Below are 23,640 nucleotides of genomic sequence, written 5' to 3'. Positions count from 1 at the left end.
AAAATATGTATCCATACAGTCAATGTTAAACATTTCTATTTTGGACATTTACAAAAAACAAAAACACGGTCATGTCAAATAGCGCCCCCTATATTTTGTACCACCAGCCGCCACTGGTCTGGATACTCCAAATACCATTCAAAAGTACTTTTCAATCTTGAAAATTCGATTGAAAATCACTTTCAGATGGGAGTCCAAATGTCTTTATTTCTAAAACAATGTCCAGATGACTGCAACTCACAAATACAAAGTAAGCCACTGATCCAGGATGAAGAAACACTGTTTTCACCTCATTAGAAAATGTAAATGTTGGATATATTGCAATAGTCAGCAGAAATCTGTTTCAAAAATATGATTATGTCATTATCATGATGATTTAGAGCTGTAACACAAAACTTTATTTAAAGGATATCTGTTGTATATTGATATCTCAATATACAACAGTTTATAGTTTAAATGTTAAAATTACTGAAAATTGAATGCGTCTGATATTTACTCTTGTTTGGTAAAAGACAGAAAAGACTAATCCATACAACCATTGCAGACATCGACTCAAAGACAACTCTTCTGAGAAACCCTGGCTCTTTTTTTTTATGTTTGGCAATGTAAAATGTTTTTGTACGTGATTATACAGTCATATTATGATAAAAAAAAGACAAAAGTGTGTGTGACCGATAACTGTTTATGACTCTGCCAGTTCCACATGTAACAACTCCATGTAAATCACAAGAATAGTGGATTAGTGCGTCAACCACAGCCTCCCTCCTCCGGGCTCGCTCCTCCTCCTCCGGGCTCGCTCCTCCTCCTCCGGGCTCGCTCCTCCTCCTCCGGGCTCGCTCCTCCTCCTCCGGGCTCGCTCCTCCTCCTCCGGGCTCGCTCCTCTAGCCTCCTCCTTCTGGCCTCCTCCCTCTGGCCTCCTCGCTCTGGCCTCCTCCCTCTGGCCTCCTCCCTCTGGCCTCCTCCCTCTGGCCTCCTCCCTCTGGCCTCCTCCCTCTGGCCTCCTCCTCTGGCCTCCTCCTCTGGCCTCCTCCTCTGGCCTCCTCCTCTGGCCTCCTCCTCTGGCCTCCTCCTCTGGCCTCCTCCCTCTGGCCTCCTCCCTCTGGCCTCCTCCCTCTGGCCTCCTCGCTCTGGCCTCCTCGCTCTGGCCTCCTCGCTCTGGCCTCCTCCCTCTGGCCTCCTCCTCTGGCCTCCTCCTCTGGCCTCCTCCTCTGGCCTCCTCCTCTGGCCTCCTCCCTCTGGCCTCCTCCTCTGGCCTCCTCCTCTGGCCTCCTCCTCTGGCCTCCTCCCTCTGGCCTCCTCCTCTGGCCTCCTCCTCTGGCCTCCTCCTCTGGCCTCCTCCTCTGGCCTCCTCCCTCTGGCCTCCTCCTCTGGCCTCCTCCTCTGGCCTCCTCCTCTGGCCTCCTCCTCTGGCCTCCTCGCTCTGGCCTACTCACTCTGGCCTCCTCGCTCTGCCCACGCCTGATTACGGTCATTACTGTCATTATGACGTGTCTGTCTGCTGCTGCAGCTCTATACTTTCAAACAGCACAATTGATGTTTTTTGACTTGATTTTGGAGGAACGCCCGCTCACACGCTCACACTTTCACACTCTGGAACAAGCTTAAATATGGGGATTAAGGCTCAGTCACTGAAAAACACACTTAGTGTAATGCTAGTTTCAGAAGTTACAATAATCCTTACAAACAATGACTAGGCAAAACAGAGGAGAAAAGGCCATCTTTTGTTTTTGCAAACTGTCAACTTCAAACTAAATGAGATTTCATATATAGATATTTGTAGCTGAACAATGTCAGCTGAAATGTGATGTTGACAATGTTTCTCAGCCTCTCATTTGCACTGGAGATCAACCAATATGTTTTTGTCCATGGCTGATGCCGACTGTAGAATGTAGACACTAGCAATATTTTTGAGCCAATATTGGGCAGAATTGTTTGAATAATAAGTGTGGTTACTGTGCAGTGCAAATGTCTGGATTTGTACCCATCCGGTTCTGACAAGAGCAGTCCAGCCTGTTCTCTAGAGCAGTGGTTCCCAAAGTGAGGGTTGGGACCCCTCTGGAGGTTACAGACCATGATAACACAATACATAACAAAAATGAATGAAACATCATTTTAAAAGGTTTACAACTTTAAATTAGTGTAAAAGTCCCTTTCATTTTACTGTGGGGGTCCTGAGTCGGTTGCATGGTGATTTTGTGGGTCCAAGCGTGAAAGGTTTGGGGACACTTGCTCTGGAGATGCGGGACAAAAGTCCGATCAAGAGCGTAGCGAGTGTGTCGGGACGAGACAGGATGACACATGTGTTTCCAGCAGAAGGTTATGTTTTCCCCTGTATGTTGGAAAGTCCTAGTTGGGATATTCGGTTTTCTGCAGCAGAATAAAAAGAGGAAGCTCAGATAATAAGCAGGTGATGTATTGGTCAGAAAAAGCAATGGAAAATCCCTGAATCACGCCAGGTTTAAATGAAGAGACTGAGCTGTGCTTTTAGTCACTGTGTAATTATAAAAAGTGTTTGCACATCACTTAACTTAACAGTACTAAGCTGCTGAGATGTGTTCTCTGCTGCGTTCCTCCACAGGCCTCATGCAGGGGTCTGAGCCGTGTGGTGCGAACAGCAGCACGGGTCAATAATGAGGACTATTATGGGATGTTTAACACAGATAGTTACGCAACACTGAAGGTCCACAAACACATACCCACCGTACACACCCCGACACACTTTCAACCGTACATATTTGAACATCCCCCGTCACACGGCAGGACGTTCACCACAAATGTGGACAATATCCTAAATGAACTAACTCTTTATAGTGTTAGTTTAATCATTTTAATGTCCTGACTAAAAAAACAATAAGAATTGTACGAATTGTAGGATTTTTAGAAAAAGAAAGCTGTGACAGGACACATCGAACTGGCAAAGTGTAACGAGTCATTTTAGTAAATCATGTACTACAGGACATTTGAGTGTTAAAAATACAAAGAAAAGAAACAACTTCATTCTAAAATGTACTTGATAAAATACATTTAAGCTTTGTGCACAATTAAGCTGGACTTTAGAGGAAGGAAAACATGAACTCAAGAGTCATTTAAAGTGACAATGCAAAAAATGTATATTGCGTCTAGTACAGTATTATGCAGTACAGTATGCAGTAGTATTGACAGAAAGGGCTTCATATTTCAATATCAAGAGAAGACTTCCATGTGAGAGTCTAAACAGGAAATATGTTGTTGTGACTTCAGGTGGGTGGTAACAGGTTAACCTGTTCCCACCCACCTGTCCGCCGGCGAGCATTTTCCATATCTCAAATATTCTCTTACATCATCTTACATCAATCGGGGTGCACGGTGGCAAAGGCGGTTAGCGCTCTTGCCTCCCAAGAAGGAGATCATGGGTTCGATTCCCGGACCAGACCAACATCACATGATCTCTCTGGGTGGAGTCTGCATGTTCTCCCCGTGTTACCGTGGGTTCTCTCCGGGTTCTCCGGCTTCCTCCCACCGTCCAAAGACATGCATGTGTTAGGCAAAATTGGTGACTCTAAATTGGCCCTAGTGAATGAACGTGAGCGTGAACTGTCTGTAATGTCTATGTCTCTGTGTTGGCCCTGCGACAAGTTGGCCACTGTCCAGGGTGTACCCCGCCTAAGGCCCGAAGTCACTGGGATAGGCTCCAGTCACCCGCGACCCCGAAAGGGAACAAGCGGTAGAAAATGAATGGATGGATGGATGGATCATCACTTTTATTTCCGTGGTCAATACCAGCAAGTTATTCATCATTTTAAAGCTTATTTTCTCAACAAAACGAATATGTCATTGATTTGCATTGAATAATTTGCCCCAAGAAGCAATTGCCAATAGTTTGTGAGAAAGTCTCAACTTTTACAAACGCATGTCCTGTTTGCTGTTTATGACGGACGAAACAGCTTTAATTCTGTACATCCTTGTGCTCAGTCTGTCCGTAAGGAATCATTGAACAACAATATACACTTGTATTTTTACTGAAGTTTTCCGATTTCCAGATATTGTCAAGTAAACAAACTTTTCTTCGTTTCTCGCCGGACGAGAATGCGCTTGTCCGGCACATTTCTCCGTCCATAACAAATGACCTGTTTGACCTATAAAATAATGTTGGGTATCCTTCTTTTCCTCAGACTGTTAGCTACAGAATGAGACCATCCACCATTTTTCTGTCCACGGGTTTGTTTGCTACAGCCTCCGCAAAAAAAAATGCACCGCTTGCGACGTACATGGATTAGTCTGTTTACATCTAAATAGCGCCGCATGTGAGTGACGTAGCAGACTTTGAATGACATATTATTCTAGCCAATAAGATTAGCTTTCGAAAGAGGGGCGGGACAAAGGGCTTATTGACACAGAATCTTCTGTATTCTCGTGCGTAAGGCTCCGGGAAGGCTGTAAAGAGCCAGATTTCTCGGCAGGATTTTGCGCATAACGTTTTCTGATTTTATTAGCCTTTTGGACATACATTTTGTTAGATATATGTATTATTATACCAAACTAAAATGAAATAAAAATATTATCTTTTTTTTTTTTTTTTAACCTCTATAGGGAAAATTCATGGGTAAACTCATATTTACACATTTTCACATACATTGTTTTTAGCAGTTATAATTGGTATTAGTGGCCTACAAAACATCAAAATGTATGTTTTATGATCATAGAGGAGCAAAATTGTAATAAAACAGTTGGCACATATTTGGATCACTTGTTCCGAATATACTTTTTGATACAAAAAGGTCAACAGCACCAAAATGCCTGTTCTAGAGATGTGAAACTTAACACAGTTGTTGTCAACAAGATAAACAGCATGTACAGTGAACAGCATATGCACACAATGAAGTATGTCACGCTCAGGACCATTACAAATTGACAATATTCAGGCGAGACTAAAAAAGGATGTTTTGTTTATGTTTGGACCTCTGTAGTGTAAGTTCTGAAGCCCTGACAGTGTGACATGTGCACATCTGCAGAAACTAGAAGGCCTAAGCTTTCTAATGATGCATCACACTTGCATGTGGAACATAAGATCCTCTTTTGATAAGCAATGCCATTTGGGTCCAACCATTGTGCACAGGGCGAAAGAGGCGGATGGGAACAGGTTAAAATGTATTACGAGTCAGAGTTACAATTACCTCCGTAGCTACGCTTTTCAAGTGAAGACAAATATCCTGCAGTGCCACAGAGTTCAGACCCAGTAGCTTTACCGCTGGTGTGAGCCTACCACTGGTGCACTGTAGAACCCTGTAGTCCCAGCACCCTGTAGAACCCTGTAGTCCCATCGCACTGTAGAACCCTGTAGTCCCAGCACCCTGTAGAACCCTGTAGTCCCATCGCACTGTAGAACCCTGTAGTCCCATCGCACTGTAGAACCCTGTAGTCCCATCGCACTGTAGAACCCTGTAGTCCCATCGCCCTGTAGAACCCTGTAGTCCCATCGCCCTGTAGAACCCTGTAGTCCCATCGCACTGTAGAACCCTGTAGTCCCATCGCACTGTAGAACCCTGTAGTCCCATCGCCCTGTAGAACCCTGTAGTCCCATCGCACTGTAGAACCCTGTAGTCCCATCGCACTGTAGAACCCTGTAGTCCCATCGCCCTGTAGAACCCTGTAGTCCCATCGCACTGTAGAACCCTGTAATCCCATCGCACTGTAGAACCCTGTAGTCCCATCGCCCTGTAGAACCCTGTAGTCCCATCGCCCTGTAGAACCCTGTAGTCCCAGCACCCTGTAGAACCCTGTAGTCCCAGCACCCTGTAGAACCCTGTAGTCCCAGCACCCTGTAGAACCCTGTAGTCCCAGCACCCTGTAGAACCCTGTAGTCCCAGCACCCTGTAGAACCCTGTAGTCCCATCGCACTGTAGAACCCTGTAGTCCCATCGCACTGTAGAACCCTGTAGTCCCATCGCCCTGTAGAACCCTGTAGTTCCATCACACTGTAGAACCCTGTAGTCCCATCGCACTGTAGAACCCTGTAGTCCCATCGCACTGTAGAACCCTGTAGTCCCATCGCACTGTAGAACCCTGTAGTCCCATCGCCCTGTAGAACCCTGTAGTCCCATCGCCCTGTAGAACCCTGTAGTCCCATCGCCCTGTAGAACCCTGTAGTCCCATCGCACTGTAGAACCCTGTAGTCCCATCGCCCTGTAGAACCCTGTAGTCCCATCGCCCTGTAGAACCCTGTAGTCCCATCGCACTGTAGAACCCTGTAGTCCCATCGCACTGTAGAACCCTGTAGTCCCATAGCACTGTAGAACCCTGTAGTCCCATCGCACTGTAGAACCCTGTAGTCCCATCGCCCTGTAGAACCCTGTAGTCCCATCGCCCTGTAGAACCCTGTAGTCCCATCGCCCTGTAGAACCCTGTAGTCCTATCGCCCTGTAGAACCCTGTAGTCCCATCGCCCTGTAGAACCCTGTAGTCCCAGCACCCTGTAGAACCCTGTAGTCCCATCGCCCTGTAGAACCCTGTAGTCCCATCGCCCTGTAGAACCCTGTAGTCCCATCGCCCTGTAGAACCCTGTAGTCCCAGCACCCTGTAGAACCCTGTAGTCCCATCGCCCTGTAGAACCCTGTAGTCCCATCGCCCTGTAGAACCCTGTAGTCCCATCGCCCTGTAGAACCCTGTAGTCCCAGCGCCCTGTAGAACCCTGTAGTCCCATCGCCCTGTAGAACCCTGTAGTCCCATCGCCCTGTAGAACCCTGTAGTCCCATCGCCCTGTAGAACCCTGTAGTCCCAGCGCCCTGTAGAACCCTGTAGTCCCATCGCCCTGTAGAACCCTGTAGTCCCATCGCCCTGTAGAACCCTGTAGTCCCATCGCCCTGTAGAACCCTGTAGTCCCATCGCCCTGTAGAACCCTGTAGTCCCAGGTTTTGCTGCTGCCACGACGACGCTCCGAGAGAGCCGTTAACAGTGTTTAAGGAGTTTCACACTGAACTGTCCTGACTAATAAAGCCTACAGACAAAAACTATCCTTAAAAAAATACCAACATTTTGACTGCATTTTTACATTTGCCAGAGTTATATCTCAAAGATGGTCACTTTCACTGATCTGGAGAACAGGTGATCTGGAGAACAGGTGATCTGGAGAACAGGTGATCTGGAGAACAGGTGATCTGGAGAACAGGTGATCTGGTGAACAGGTGATCTGGTGAACAGGTGATCTGGTGAAGAGGTGATCTGGAGAACAGGTGATCTGGAGAACAGGTGATCTGGAGAACAGGTGATCTCGAGAACAGGTGATCTGGTGAATAGGTGATCTGGTGAACAGGTGATCTGGAGAACAGGTGATCTGGAGAACAGGTGATCTGGAGAACAGGTGATCTGGTGAACAGGTGATCTGGTGAAGAGGTGATCTGGAGAACAGGTGATCTGGAGAACAGGTGATCTGGAGAACAGGTGATCTGGAGAACAGGTGATCTGGTGATCAGGTGCCAAATAAACATTTGGGACCAGAATGGAAGTCGTCTACGTTATTGTCAATTGACAGATTAAAATAACCTTGCGCGCATTACCTAGTTTCGGCGATCTTCGTCAATTTAATGAGGTATCGATGAAATTTTGTCAAAGTGCGCGAAGCTTCGGAATACTCCGGACCAGGGCTCGGCAGCCAATCAGAGCCAAGCAAACAAACGCTTCCTGGCCCGATTTAATGATAATATTCCCTTTTCTAAAATGTATTAATAAAAATGACCCCGTCCTTGCCCCCGAAAATGCCCGTCCACATGTCAAAATACCCCGTCCAAAATACGGGAGACGGCCCTCTATCTAAAAGCCTGCCTCAGATCTGTTTGTGTGTGATCTGGCTCAGAAGCAGACAAATACCATGCCAAATGCCAAAACATGATGTGCTGCGTGTGTTGTCGGGATGTTTCCATGCTAAAGATGGTGATTAAAGAGAAACAGAAGGCTGTGATCACCGGTGAGATTTAGAGCTGTTTTTGGTTTCAACACAAGACACATAATGAAATAATGACAGCGTGAAGTAAGACTGTATAAAAGACATGACAAAACAAAACTGTAATATTCCAGTGGTGTTTGGTGGTATGATTCTGACCGTAACCGTGATCTTTTAAGAGCTTTTAACAACATTATACTAGTTAGCCCTCAACATGAACTCGCTGACACTTGTATTTAGAGTGAGTTCTGCCTGTTTGGGCGATCTTAGTTCTCCTGCACATGAGGCATCATCATCCCTGAAATGCTGTGGACTGACTTTGTTCTGCATTTTGATTTCTTAACTGTTGATACGCTCAGAATTCAGCAGAACAAACCTGCTGCTCACTACTGTAATGTTCAGGTTAGAATGGTCCAGCACGTAAAGTTCTTTCAAAATGAGCTGGACATGGGTGAGAAATCTCAGGTAGCATTCACTGTGGACAAGTTTGAAGAGCCAAAACCCCAACTAATCATCAGAAGGAACTAATCATCAGAAGGCCTAACGTTTGTGGAGATTTCTTTCAAAAACACTGATTCCCTCAGAGGTGCATCGGCCCTTGTGAATGCAACCTACTGGTCACTGAGTGACAGGTGGATTCAACCAATCACAGCCAAGCGTGAACACTCATCTTAAAAGAAATCTGACAAGATTTGAGATGTCGTGTGTCTGAGATGTGGCAGTAGTTTGTCGTGTGTCTGAGATGTGGCAGTAGTTTGTCGTGTGTCTGAGATGTGGCAGTAGTTTGTCGTGTGTCTGAGATGTGGCAGTAGTTTGTCGTGTGTCTGAGATGTGGCAGTAGTTTGTCGTGTGTCTGAGATGTGGCAGTAGTTTGGTCGTGTGTCTGAGATGTGGCAGTAGTTTGTCGTGTGTCTGAGATGTGGCAGTAGTTTGGTCGTGTGTCTGAGATGTGGCAGTAGTTTGTGTGTCTGAGATGTGGCAGTAGTTTGCATGTCTGAGATGGGGCAGGTCATAGATTGATCAAATTGCGGGACCCGCAGGTTGGAAAAACACTAACAAATGCACACAAACATTATTTTTTACATATCAAATGATAAGACAATATAGTAATTATGGTGACAGGCCTAAAGTGTGTAATACCTTCAATGGACGGTGCCTGGTCCTGAGCAGCATACAGCATGTCTTTGAACGCCTGCACAGAAAAACACAGGAGTTTAGCATAAGTTTAGTAATAAACTCATTACATGTCTATATAGCCAAGGAGGCTGATAGAAAACAGAGAAAAGAGGTTTAGTCCCGCCCGGTGGGTAGGGCCTGCTCAGAGTAGGATAAATATGGTCTTGATTTGCAGATTGAGAATGATTCTCGTTTGATGAAACCACTGGATCTTTTTCTACAAAGGAACACTCCTGGACAAATGAGGGATCACACGACTCGTTTCTATATAGTCACTTACTAGAAGTGTTGCTGGGGGGGTCTGATACTAAAATGTATTTATCATTTTATACTGTAAATCATGTAAAAGTAATATATAAGTTATCCAAGAGTAACTCAAGTTAGAGTAAAAGGTATTTGGTGGATAAAACCTACTCATGTTCAACATAGTTAACACTGCTTTATGACTGTGTATTGACATACTCATAGAAACATAGTGCAGTGCTATTGCAGTTTTCCATATGATGTTTGACTACATTTTGTATAAAGAACTTTGTGATCTCAATATCTATATATGATTATGTGTGATTCTGACAAAGGACATGGAGCTGTTGTCTTGGACGTCCTGCTCTCTGCTGCTAAGTAAGATTTTAGCACATACTTGACATTTTCTGGAACAGAAAAATTAACACATTTATTTCAAGCTCGTCTAAAACACCAAGCTTCTGGCAAATTCCACTGAAGCAGTTGTGTGTCAGACATAGTTTAAAAGAGCTTAGTGTTAAACTCTCATGCAGAGGTCAATGGGTTTGCAAAGCTACCCCCAAGGCCAAAACAAAAATGACAGAGACAAAAGCTCAGAATCCAGCCTGATCAGCAAAATCTAATGCGCAGCTGCATGCCTTGCAGTTTGTTGAGAGCATATAAGAATAATGGAGTACCACAAGGATCAGTCTTAGGACGAAGTATTATCCATACATTTCATTCAAAGGCCCTGAAACTGATTTTCATTTCTTCTTGTTCAATGCAAAATGAGACAGAATCTCCAATTACTTTTATTCTATAAGAATAAAAACAACAGATGTGACAAAGCCTCGTAGGATAACCACCATGTAAAAGTAACTGCCTGGGACAGTTTTTTTCTGCTTCTTGGTGCAGCGTTAGAACATTAACAGTTCAAACTGAATCATGTGGCTCACTCTAGGTTAACAAATGACTATACAGCCTTTAAATACATGGTTTTGGGCTATATCATAAACATTTACACCAGATTGATGGGTTGTGTGTGGTCGTTGGAAATATCCATAAACTTAATTTGTTTATTGTCTGTATATTTACATATCAATCTTCTATAATCTGTTCAACCACACATGAACTGAATACTACACAAACTTGAACTGGAAATGCCTTCATTTCAGGACAATTTTAAATGCTTTTCTATAAGCTACAATGTGATTTCTTATAATACTTTGGCCTCATAGCTGAAACCATATTCACATAGTCTGTTTATTTCTAGCTGGCTTGATTGGCACTGCAATAAGTAGAAGAGCATTATAAAGTCATTTGTGTTGTAGAGAGTACAGTGGTGCTCTGTCAGTGTCCAGGGCTCTCAGTGAGGACACAACAGGCTCACTGTGAGAGGGGCACTATGAGGTCACATCTCTCACTTACTCTCGTTTGGAGTAAACTACAACTGCACCAACCACTTTATAAAGTTGATCTTACTTTTTGAATGAAAACGTACAGTTAACGTACAAGTTAACTGAACAACACAGTAAGAGATTTGGATTTTGTGAAAACCTTATTATTGCATTATGTCAAGCCATATTGTCAAGTTGAGAATACCGGTATGTTTGTTATTTTTTTAGTAATGTTTATTTCTGGTGCTGGAAACATATATTATTCATAGTGTATTCTACAGCTATGACTACGGGTGTGTAAAATAGAGAAATACTGATGACATAGTGATACTGAATTTTGTGATACACTAGGCAAAGTCTCACCCTTAATCCTGTTAGATCTGAGTGCTGCTTTTAACGCTGTTGGTCACGCAATCATTTGACAGAAACAAAAGGACTGGGTGGGCTAGCACTCACTAGCACTGCCCCAAATTGGCTAAAGTCCTATTTGGAAGACAGGGAGTACTTTTAAAATTTGAGAAATTGTGTCTCATGGCCTTGATCTGTGGGGTTCCCCAAGGGTCAGTCCTGGGACCCCTTCTGTTCAACCTCTACATGCTGCAGTTAGGTCAGCTGATACACAGTGAAAATGTGTCCAATCACAATGATGCAGACGAGTCAGATCTATGTTTCACAGTCGGCAGGTGAATATGGACCAGTGGATTCACTCTGTCAAACAGAACAACTTTCTCTTGCTGAACTCAGACTAAGTTAGCGTCACATAAACTAATATAAAGTGTAAATAGTCACCTCCAGTGTCTTTCCCTAAAACTTGCAAATTAATTTAGAGATCTGGGGGTAATAATGGACTCAGACTTGAACTTTAACAGCCACATCAAATCAATGATCAATTTTGCCATCTAAAAACATTGTGTGGAGACTTATCCATGCATTTGTAGCAGGTTAGACCAGAATATATATGTCATTTTTCTTTTATGTTCAAAACTGTATATTATGTCCAAGAGCTTTTAACCTTCTTTCAGTGCTATTGGTGCCTCATATATGTGCCCAAAGTGTTTTTTTGGTTGATTCCTGCAGTCTTTAGCTCAGGGGTGGGCTATTATTTTCCTCCAAGGGTCATATTTGAATCCAGGCAAGTAGCGGAGGGCCGGCCCGCGACCATTGGTGTGAAAAAAATAACATCTATATATATTAAATATCAAATAAAATATCACTTCTCTGTCATCCATCCATCCATTTTCTACCGCTTATTCCCTACTAAAATCTTTCTAGGGGCCGGATTAAAACATGCCGAGGGCCACATCTTGTCCAGGTCTGGCTGGATTATAAAGACAAACGGGCCGTATGTGGCCCGCAGGCCGTAGTTTGCCCAGATCTGCTTTAGCGAGAGAACAGTCTCTATCCTTCTCCTTGTATGAGCAGACGAACGGGGGCTGAGTTACACTGCTCACTGTTTCAGCCCCTCCTCTAGGAAGCAGCGGTTGCATGGCCTCTCCACACGAGCTGTAAAACAGCTGCAGTACATCCAGAACGCTGCTGCTCGGGTCCTGACTAGAACCAGGAAGTACCATCACATTAGTCCTGTTCTCAGGTCTCTGCACTGCCCCCTGTGGTTCAGAGAAGAGACTTTAAAGCAGCTCTGCTTGTGCTGCCCGGTGGACGAGTGGTTAAGGCACAACACATATGCCAGGCTCCGGCCGCAGTGTCGTGGGTTTGAGTCCCAACTCCGAATGTCCTCTCTTCTCTCTTATCCCCCATTTCACGCAGTCTTCTCCTATTATTTTAACAGCAAATACATTGTTGCATGTTTAGAGAAAGGAGACTTGTTTTTGCCCAAAAATTTAAATACTGTTTTGTTTGTATTATTATTACTAAAATGCCTCAGACTATATACCCTCTGATAGTTAAAAACCTTATGCCTCAAATAGAAGTAAGAAGTATAAAAATCCGATCTTCCATCTGCGATACTAGCTCAGAAGTGGCAGAAGAGTTTGCGGACATGTGGAAGAGCGAATATTCCCACGTCTCCTCTGGCCAGATTTGGTTTCGTTCTCCACCGACAAAAAATAAACAGCGGAATAGACACGGCTCTGCCATCGGGAGATACCACGGTGTGGGAAAGACATTCAAGCACATGGATCACATTTGATCCAAAAAACAAAACAAAAATCAAATTGTAATAAAAGCAAGAACATACAATTTAGTAATGATTAAAACATGTAAAAGTGTCTCACATTGTTTTGCAGCTTGTCAATGTGCATCCAGAATGTATTCACAGCACTTCACTTACAACCTCATTCCAAAAAGGATTAAATCCCCCATACAATCCCCCATACAATCCCCCATAATGAAAACTTCAAAGAAAGTTGTCCGAATCCTTTGCAAATGTATTAAAGAAAAAAAAAAGCATATGCACATCATTCACAGCGTTTACCATGACACTCAAAATTGAGCTCAGGTACATCATTTTCTCATCTTTGAGACGCTTCTACAACTTGACTGGAGTCCACTGGAGGCAAATTCAGTTGATTGGACATGATTTGAATCTACTAAATACATACAAAATAAATGGTAAAGAGAGGATGCATTTGTTTTGACGGACAAGGAATGGGAAAATATATGTACTTCACAATGGAGGACCAGAAAGTCCTACGTTTGGAAGGAATTCTGTTGGAAGAATGTAACTGGCTTTCTAATAACCCCATGTCAAAGTGATCATTATTCACTGGGAGGGGCCGAATGTTGGAGAAACTGTGGTTGCCAGGAGCCAAATCACTATTATGTGTTGTGGGAGCGTCGTGTTAAAAATAATATAAGAAAAATATTGGACGGATAGCACTGTTTTTGACACCAGCCCCTCATTCAATTTCAGAACTATGCATTTGGGCCATGGACAACATAAATTGATATCTTTGGAGTGCGGTCAACAGCAGCGAAAAGGCTAAAATTGTGCTGAACTGGACCGATATTATATTGACATGTGGAAATGGAAAAAAATCCCATTTGGACTTAAAGGTTGAATAGAGGATTTTTTGCCGATTTGAGAAGTCAGCGACTTAGTCCTTTTTTAAAAATGCGCATGGGCATACTCACCACACTCACCCCCCCATGGGGCCAGCATAGTCAGGAGCCCGGTGTTAGTTTCACACTTTCACACAATCCTCCAGGGCCCACAGCAGAGTCAGTCAGAATGGCCGTGGAACATGTGCTACATGATGATGTGTTCAGGTTAACATCTTATGCTAATGCTGCAAAGATATTGGTCAGTAAAACGTAATCATGTATTCTGACATGACATGTAATGACCACGATATGGTAATATAGATTCTAGCTCACTTATTTTATTGACGGATACAGTGGATTATTTTGTCCTGGGGGCTTTCCTCAAACTGCTCGGACACAGTGGTCCCGGCTGCACTGAGACACAAAAGGCAGTACAGCCCAGTGAAAATGTTTCTGCAGCTGGACTTTAATCTCTTTCGGGATCAATAAAGTATGTATGTATGTATCTTTAGGTCAGGATGAACTTGTTTTACAGGTGAAGTGTAATAAAAAAGTCACAAAACACGACTGTAGGGATAAGGACTTTTATAAGAATGTTAGAGACATTGTCTGTTATAAAATGTAGCATTTCATTGAGCGAAGCATTTGTAAATCATAAACTTTGCTTTGATAAAAAAATAAATTGTATACAAAAAAAATAATGTAACTTTCTTGCCGATGTTGTAAAATGTACTGGCCTCGACTTTGACTGATCATGAGGCTAACAAACCAAAACCCATTAAAAGCTTGACATTTCTGAGACAATTCCTTGCATCTCCATCGTATTGATTTGCTGCATGTCTCACCCATGACTCTCTCGTCGAGGGGATTGATTGATCAGAATGATTAGAATTGATCAGAATGATTAGAGCCGTTACAACAGGATTATGAAGTCGACACAAACTGCACTTGTCTTCTCTGCTACTGCATCAACTTACAAAGATATCTACAACGTTGTTTGTTGCACAGTAGGTCTAAAACGCTTTAACACACCTAGAACATGTTACTGGCTACAATGGGACCGTCTGAATATTTAAACAAAAAATGTTCTATTTGGCTTAAAGGCACTATGTAACCTTTCTGGTGGAGGGCACTCACGCTTGTCACAAAAGATCAAATTGTTGGGCCCTATACCATCCAAAGCCCAACAATTTGGGGAAAATATTAAATTAAAGAGCCTCTTTTATGTCTGAGAAGCATTGCAATTCGATTCACAAATAGTTTTGATAGTAGGAAACTGTTCAAATTTGACATTTCAAACGTTTCAAGGAGCATTAACGTTTTAAAGACAGACATCTGAAGTGCAAAACTAATCAAAGTTTGAAAGTTGAAAGTAATTTCTGAACACAAAAGACAGTTACTTAAGGGTTCACTTTTTTAAAATGCATCTTTACTTAAGTCAGGATAATTTGTTTTCTAATCGCGACTATTGATTTTTTTTTTTAATTGCCTTAATTTAACCAACAAGTACCATTGAGATTCAGAATCTCTTTTACATTGATTCTGATTTGATTGAGAAACATGTTCAGCCCTAGCCAGAACATCTCACAGTATGGCAATAAACTGATCCGCAAGAGCCCCCGCAAGAGCCCCCGCAAGAGCCCCCGCAAGAACCCCCGCAAGAACCCCCGCAAGAACCCCCGCAAGAACCCCCGCAAGAGGCCCGCAAGAGCCCCCGCAAGAACCCCCGCAAGAGGCCCGCAAGAGCCCCCGCAAGAACCCCCGCAAGAACCCCCGCAAGAGGCCCCGCAAGAACCCCCGCAAGAGGCCCGCAAGAGCCCCCGCAAGAGCCCCCGCAAGAGGCTCCGCAAGAACCCCCGCAAGAACCCCCGCAAGAACCCCCGCAAGAGCCCCCGCAAGAACCCCCGCAAGAACCCCCGCAAGAGGCCCGCAAGAGCCCCCGCAAGAGGCCCCGCAAGAGGCCCCGCAAGAGGCTCCGCAAGAGGCCCCGCAAGAGCCCCCGCAAGAGGCCCCGCAAGAGGCTCCGCAAGAGGCCCCGCAAGAGCCCCCGCAAGAGGCCCGCAAGAGGCCCCGCAAGACGCCCGCAAGAGGCCCGCAAGAGCCCCCGCAAGAGGCCCGCAAAAGGCCCCGCAAGAGGCCCCGCAAGAGGCCCCGCAAGAGGCCCGCAAGAGCCCCCGCAAGAGGCCCCGCAAGAGGCTCCGCAAGAACCCCCGCAAGAACCCCCGCAAGAACCCCCGCAAGAACCCCCGCAAGAACCCCCGCAAGAGGCCCGCAAGAGCCCCCGCAAGAGGCCCCGCAAGAGGCCCCGCAAGAACCCCCGCAAGAACCCCCGCAAGAGGCCCGCAAGAGCCCCCGCAAGAGCCCCCGCAAGAGGCCCCGCAAGAGGCTCCGCAAGAACCCCCGCAAGAACCCCCGCAAGAGCCCCCGCAAGAGCCCCCGCAAGAGGCCCCGCAAGAGGCCCCGCAAGAGGCCCGCAAGAGCCCCCGCAAGAGGCCCCGCAAGAGGCCCCGCAAGAGGCTCCGCAAGAGGCCCCGCAAGAGGCCCGCAAGAGGCCCGCAAGAGCCCCGCAAGAGGCCCCGCAAGAGGCCCCGCAAGAGGCCCGCAAGAGCCCCCGCAAGAGGCCCCGCAAGAGCCCCCGCAAGAGGCCCGCAAGAGCCCCCGCAAGAGGCCCCGCAAGAGGCCCCGCAAGAACCCCCGCAAGAACCCCCGCAAGAACCCCCGCAAGAGGCCCGCAAGAGCCCCCGCAAGAGGCCCCGCAAGAACCCCCGCAAGAACCCCCGCAAGAGCCCCCGCAAGAGGCCCCGCAAGAGCCCCCGCAAGAGGCCCGCAAGAGCCCCCGCAAGAGCCCCCGCAAGAGCCCCCGCAAGAGGCCCGCAAGAGGCCCCGCAAGAGGCCCCGCAAGAGGCCCGCAAGAGCCCCCGCAAGAGGCCCGCAAAAGGCCCCGCAAGAGCCCCCGCAAGAGCCCCCGCAAGAGGCCCGCAAGAGCCCCCGCAAGAGGCCCGCAAGAGGCCCCGCAAGAGGCCCCGCAAGAGCCCCCGCAAGAGCCCCCGCAAGAGCCCCCGCAAGAGGCCCCGCAAGAACCCCCGCAAGAACCCCCGCAAGAGGCCCCGCAAGAGGCCCCGCAAGAGGCCCCGCAAGAGGCCCCGCAAGAGGCCCGCAAGAGGCCCGCAAGAGCCCCCGCAAGAGCCCCCGCAAGAGGCCCGCAAGAGGCCCCGCAAGAGGCCCCGCAAGAGGCCCGCAAGAGGCCCGCAAGAGGCCCGCAAGAGCCCCCGCAAGAGGCCCGCAAAAGGCCCCGCAAGAGGCCCGCAAGAGCCCCCGCAAGAGGCCCGCAAGAGCCCCCGCAAGAGGCCCGCAAGAGGCCCCGCAAGAGGCCCCGCAAGAGCCCCCGCAAGAGGCCCCGCAAGAGGCCCCGCAAGAGCCCCCGCAAGAGGCCTGCAAGAGGCCCCGCAAGAGGCCCCGCAAGAGGCCCGCAAGAGCCCCGCAAGAGCCCCGCAAGAGCCCCCGCAAGAGGCCCCGCAAGAACCCCCGCAAGAACCCCCGCAAGAGGCCCCGCAAGAGGCCCCGCAAGAGGCCCGCAAGAACCCCCGCAAGAACCCCCGCAAGAGGCCCGCAAGAGCCCCCGCAAGAGGCCCGCAAGAGGCCCGCAAGAGCCCCCGCAAGAGCCCCCGCAAGAGCCCCCGCAAGAGGCCCGCAAGAGCCCCCGCAAGAGGCCCGCAAGAGCCCCCGCAAGAGGCCCCGCAAGAACCCCCGCAAGAACCCCCGCAAGAGGCCCGCAAGAGCCCCCGCAAGAGCCCCCGCAAGAGGCCCCGCAAGAGGCCCCGCAAGAACCCCCGCAAGAACCCCCGCAAGAGGCCCGCAAGAGCCCCCGCAAGAGGCCCCGCAAGAGGCCCCGCAAGAGGCTCCGCAAGAGGCCCCGCAAGAGGCCCGCAAGAGGCCCGCAAGAGCCCCGCAAGAGGCCCCGCAAGAGGCCCCGCAAGAGGCCCCGCAAGAGGCCCGCAAGAGCCCCCGCAAGAGGCCCGCAAGAGGCCCCGCAAGAGGCCCCGCAAGAGGCCCCGCAAGAGCCCCCGCAAGAGGCCCGCAAGAGCCCCCGCAAGAGGCCCCGCAAGAGGCTCCGCAAGAACCCCCGCAAGAACCCCCGCAAGAACCCCCGCAAGAGGCCCGCAAGAGCCCCCGCAAGAGGCCCGCAAGAGCCCCCGCAAGAGGCCCCGCAAGAGGCCCCGCAAGAGGCTCCGCAAGAGCCCCCGCAAGAGGCCCGCAAGAGCCCCCGCAAGAGCCCCCGCAAGAGCCCCCGCAAGAGGCCCGCAAGAACCCCCGCAAGAACCCCCGCAAGAGGCCCGCAAGAGCCCCCGCAAGAGGCCCCGCAAGAGGCCCCGCAAGAGGCTCCGCAAGAGCCCCCGCAAGAGGCCCGCAAGAGCCCCCGCAAGAGCCCCCGCAAGAGCCCCCGCAAGAGGCCCGCAAGAGGCCCCGCAAGAGGCCCCGCAAGAGCCCCCGCAAGAGGCCCGCAAAAGGCCCCGCAAGAGGCCCGCAAGAGCCCCCGCAAGAGGCCCGCAAGAGGCCCCGCAAGAGGCCCCGCAAGAGGCCCGCAAGAGCCCCCGCAAGAGGCCCCGCAAGAGCCCCCGCAAGAGCCCCCGCAAGAGGCCCGCAAGAGCCCCCGCAAGAGGCCCCGCAAGAGGCCCGCAAGAGCCCCCGCAAGAGGCTCCGCAAGAACCCCCGCAAGAACCCCCGCAAGAACCCCCGCAAGAACCCCCGCAAGAACCCCCGCAAGAACCCCCGCAAGAACCCCCGCAAGAGGCCCGCAAGAGCCCCCGCAAGAGCCCCCGCAAGAGGCCCCGCAAGAACCCCCGCAAGAACCCCCGCAAGAGGCCCGCAAGAGCCCCCGCAAGAGGCCCCGCAAGAGGCTCCGCAAGAGGCCCCGCAAGAGGCCCGCAAGAGGCCCGCAAGAGCCCCCGCAAGAGCCCCCGCAAGAGGCCCGCAAGAGGCCCCGCAAGAGGCCCCGCAAGAGGCCCGCAAGAGGCCCGCAAGAGGCCCGCAAGAGCCCCCGCAAGAGGCCCGCAAAAGGCCCCGCAAGAGGCCCGCAAGAGCCCCCGCAAGAGGCCCCGCAAGAGGCCCCGCAAGAGCCCCCGCAAGAGGCCCCGCAAGAGGCCCCGCAAGAGGCCCCGCAAGAGCCCCCGCAAGAGGCCTGCAAGAGGCCCCGCAAGAGGCCCCGCAAGAGGCCCGCAAGAGCCCCGCAAGAGCCCCGCAAGAGCCCCCGCAAGAGGCCCCGCAAGAACCCCCGCAAGAACCCCCGCAAGAGGCCCCGCAAGAGGCCCCGCAAGAGGCCCGCAAGAACCCCCGCAAGAACCCCCGCAAGAGGCCCGCAAGAGCCCCCGCAAGAGGCCCGCAAGAGGCCCGCAAGAGGCCCCGCAAGAGCCCCCGCAAGAGCCCCCGCAAGAGCCCCCGCAAAAGGCCCCGCAAGAGGCCCGCAAGAGCCCCCGCAAGAGGCCCGCAAGAGCCCCCGCAAGAGCCCCCGCAAGAGGCCCCGCAAGAGGCCCCTCCAGAGGCCCCGCAAGAGGCCCCGCAAGAGGCCCGCAAGAGGCCCGCAAGAGGCCCGCAAGAGCCCCCGCAAGAGGCCCCGCAAGAGGCCCCGCAAGAGGCCCCGCAAGAGGCCCGCAAGAGCCCCCGCAAGAGGCCCCGCAAGAGGCCCCGCAAGAGCCCCGCAAGAGCCCCCGCAAGAGGCCCCGCAAGAGGAACTTTGGAGAATACTCCTGGCAGCAGGGAAAAGCCATCAAAAAAACAAACCCTGACAATCAAGGACTGGACCAGCATAATTAAGACAGAATCATGAGAAGATCGTTTGGATTCATCTTGAAATTGGACCAATAGTGAGGTTTGTGTTTGAGTTTGTGTGCCTTGGTTGAGCTGGATGTTTTCTTTTGTCTGCCATGTTTTCTCTGGTCTGCTTCGGTTTCTTGTGTTCAAGTGTTTTACATTTATTTGAAAAATGAAAAGAAAAAAAAAAGAAAAAAATGAAGAAAAAAAAATGAAAAAGTACTTTGTAATAGAAAAGTTGGGAATTTCAGAAACATGAAAACACAATACTAGTCTGAAAACATCATGTTATTCAGTTTTGTTCAGCACTTATCTGCTGCGCACAGACGACACGATGTGATCAATGTGGACGATAAGACAAAGAGCTTTTGACTCAATTCAAACTAAAGATATGGAAAGAAGACACCACAAAGTCCACACTGCGGTGAATAATCTGTAAGAAAAGGGCTAAAGGGTCGAGTTATCTTTAATTCATTTTAGAGGCTGTGGAATTGATCAAACAAAAAGTAAAAAAGGTCAATGTAAGTAATTTTAAGCATATTAGTAATCAATATCTAATGTTTGATTTTATTTTGAGGATATAGACCTAAATAGTAATCTTCATTTACCACTGAATTGGAAGCCCCGTTTAAGACTTTTGCATCAATTAAGGATTCATGATAAACTTTTTTTTACAGCTACAGAGATTATGTATGGCTATGGTACGTTATTCGTGGGGTTTATAGGAGACTACGGTGTGTGTGTGTGTGTGTTGAGAAGGAGCTGTGGACCTGATCAGAAGCTCCTCTGGAGGTGAGAAGGAGCTGTGGACCTGATCAGAAGCTCCTCTGGAGGAGAGAAGGAGCTGTGGACCTGATCAGAAGCTCCTCTGGAGGTGAGAAGGAGCTGTGGACCTGATCAGAAGCTCCTCTGGAGGTGAGAAGGAGCTGTGGACCTGATCAGAAGCTCCTCTGGAGGAGAGAAGGAGCTGTGGACCTGATCAGAAGCTCCTCTGGAGGAGAGAAGGAGCTGTGGACCTGATCAGAAGCTCCTCTGGAGGAGAGAAGGAGCTGTGGACCTGATCAGAAGCTCCTCTGGAGGAGAGAAGGAGCTGTGGACCTGATCAGAAGCTCCTCTGGAGGTGAGAAGGAGCTGTGGACCTGAATATTCTCATTCTACTTTTGATACTGCTAAGTTGATGCTTTTATAGTGATTCAAGTTGACTTTTATGCTAGTTTTTGTAACTCTGTTATTTTACACTGTGACTTTATTATTGACACTGGTGTTTTGTCTGTTTGAATGTTTTATCTGACTTTTGATGCTAATGGATCTGAACATTAAAGAGTGAAATGTGTCTAAAGACAAAACATTGTATCAGTTGAAACGGCTGCTTTGACCCTTGACCCAGACTGACCCTGTCAACAACACTCAACATGCTCTTGTTCCTCAAGTGAAACACATGAATGTGTGTGAACTGTTACGCTATAGTTTAGCAGCTAGCTCGTAGCTCGTAGCTTGTGATTTGTAAGTTGTAAATTCTGTTAAAAACAGTGAATAAATCAGACAAGTTGAGTTTATTTCACTGCAGTTAAGCCTTGTGTTTGATAGTCGTCCTTGTTCAAGTGTCTTCAGCTTAATTTAGCGAAGTGTCTTGTGTTACACTGTTGTAACATTATGTAAATATGGCCTGGTTCAGGTCCGGACCTAATGAGTCCGGACCTGAACCTAAACCTCTGGATTCGAATCCGGACTTGAACCTGAACGTGGGTTTAGGTCTGCATCTCTACTTATAAGCATTGGCAATAGAAATTGGTCAGAGGGTTATAATGGTCTTGGTTATAATAATCTTATTTGTAAAAACCTATAAAAGGTCCTGTTTCTCCAAGTCAAAGGATTCTTTCAACGTTTCAAAGCTTTTCATGTGATTCTCCTTTACAAGCTGGTGAAAAACCTTTAGACCTTTTGTAATCCTCGAGGGTCAGGTCAGTTCTATTTGGTACAAAACCTTTGGTCGTAAGCCAACCAGATCAAGATTTTAACATCTTTGTTTAGTTTGTTATATTTACATTTAATAAGATAGTGTTTATATCAGTAGCAGAATGTGTGTGCACCTATTCTAAACCTGCTGAAGGGTCGATAGCTTTTACAGCTAATTCCTGCTGTTTTTGACTGGTTGAAGGTCACTGCAGAACCTGTCCATATCAGTGTGGTGCCTGGAGCTCTGGAGGCTCAAGGTCAGGAGCGCCTGTAGCCAAAGGACTATAAACTGATCTACTGGAGCTTAGTTTAGTTTGGGTGGGGAAACCAAACCAGAGCATTGAAATAAACACACCAGACATAGGGCTAACAGGCAAACTCTACAGACAGACCAAACGCACAACTATTGATATCACAAAATGCCCCTCTACAGTAAACTGACAGTAGCTTCTCCAGAGTTGTTCAGGTGGTGCAGAGCTTGTTTTCCATCAACAGGGGGAGCTCAAGGACACATTCTTTCTTTTTCTACTTAGTTTTCTTCTTTTCAATGGTTTCATATTGGTTAATGGACAGTAGCAGCCCTTTCACATAGTTATGTTTGGGGCTCTTGCAGGTGTCACAGCCCGACCCCACAAAGGCTGCCACAATAACCACACTCAGGAAAACCCCAAAACAGAACCACTTCCATGGACATCGGGATGCTCAGGGAGAGTATTTGTGTAAATGCATGATCAGGGTATGTGGAAGTATATGTGTAGTGGACAACAGAAGAAAAAGAAACACATGGATGGTGCCCCCCTCTCTCTGCCCGCTGCACGCCGCTGGCACGAGTATGAACGCCCTCCGCCACCAAACGACCAAAGAACCACGGCACATTCTGCGGTTGTGACCCAGGAGAAAATGTCACCACTGACACTCAGACAGTTTTGCCTCTGCTAAACTTCCAAATGCTGTGATGTCATCAGCATTACCACCTGGAGAAATGGTTTCTTATTCACGTTATTCCAGAAGACTTAATCCTCCTTCTCAGAATCAGAAAAGGTTTATTGTCATTGAGCACAGTTCACAAACATAGGAGCTTGTCTCAGCGTTAATGAGCAACATAAAACAATTAACATAATAATAATAATAAATATAGCCGCAAGCGGCAATGATCGGCCCTCGCCACGCCGCCGCCACGCCGCAAGAGGAGGGGGCGCTAATGCGCCCCAATTGTCCTTTTATTACGCCTACTGCTGAATCTGTGACGCTGTCACATCTTCTCCCCTTTGTTTTACCATCAAAAAGCAATTTTATTTTGAATTCTTGGCAAAATGTGCGGCTTTGCCGCACAGACACCGTGACTCTTTGAATAAAAATGTGGATAACTTTTGATGGTCCTGAAGATGAGTCTCACCAAATTTCAGGTTAATATGTCTAACGCCCTAAGAGGAGTTTGTGAAAGTCTAAAGTGTAAACATGTTCTGGCGATTTCCCCATTGGAATAACATGGAAGGTTTCGGTCATCGTTACGGCAACGACATAACAATTATGACATGGGTCTCATTTACTTTTTTGATGGGGCCAAAATTTAGTTGTGTGTCAAATTTCATATAATTTCGCAAAACTAAATATTTAACCTCCATATAAAATCTGTAGGGGGCGCTGTGGCTCCAAATTAATTTATTTCACTTCAAGTAGGTTTAGGGCAAAGAGTTTAACAACTGATTCTAATTTGACGCAATTCGGACTTTATCTGCGCAAACGGCAGAAATGTTAAATTTGGGAGATTTCTGAAATTCTAGCTGCAGTTTGCGGCTTTGCCGCACAGAGACCGTGAGAGGTATCAATGTAATTTGGATTACTTTTGATGTCCCACTCCTCAGTAGCATTTTCACCAAATTTCAGCTTTTTAGGGCCAACGCCCTGGGAGGAGTTCGTAAAAGTACGACGTTTGGAAAAACTCCGAAGTCATGTTTAGCCATTTTTGAAGCAATATGGCCGACATTTGGTTGGGCGGACGGCGTTGCCGTAATAATATTTTTTACTTCTCTTGTCACCATCTACCTCTGCGCCAAATTTCATGATTCTACGATCCGATTTTTTTTGGGTCATTTCCCATCTCTCAATGCATTTTTGGTACATTTGGGGGCGCTGACGCGCCAATTTATTTTTATTTTAGAAA

At 48.0% G+C, this 23,640-nt stretch overlaps 1 protein-coding gene across 1 annotated transcript in view; it reads right to left on the bottom strand.

The window, feature by feature from the left end:
• The window catches only part of LOC140356759 (xenotropic and polytropic retrovirus receptor 1 homolog), a 55,767-nt gene that overhangs the window by 22,639 nt on the left and 9,488 nt on the right, over positions 1 to 23,640 (bottom strand). Inside the window, exon 2 of the mRNA XM_072441947.1 lies at positions 9,055 to 9,106. Within this exon, the coding sequence (XP_072298048.1) occupies positions 9,055 to 9,106 (52 nt within the window). The remainder of the gene's footprint in view (positions 1 to 9,054; positions 9,107 to 23,640) is intronic.

Source organism: Eucyclogobius newberryi, unplaced genomic scaffold (genome assembly GCF_026437365.1).
Source record: "Eucyclogobius newberryi isolate DKJ021-1_F unplaced genomic scaffold, fEucNew1.0.hap1 SCAF_12, whole genome shotgun sequence".
Taxonomy (NCBI): Eukaryota; Metazoa; Chordata; class Actinopteri; order Gobiiformes; family Gobiidae; genus Eucyclogobius; species Eucyclogobius newberryi.
This window is presented reverse-complemented; position numbering and strand designations above follow the sequence as displayed.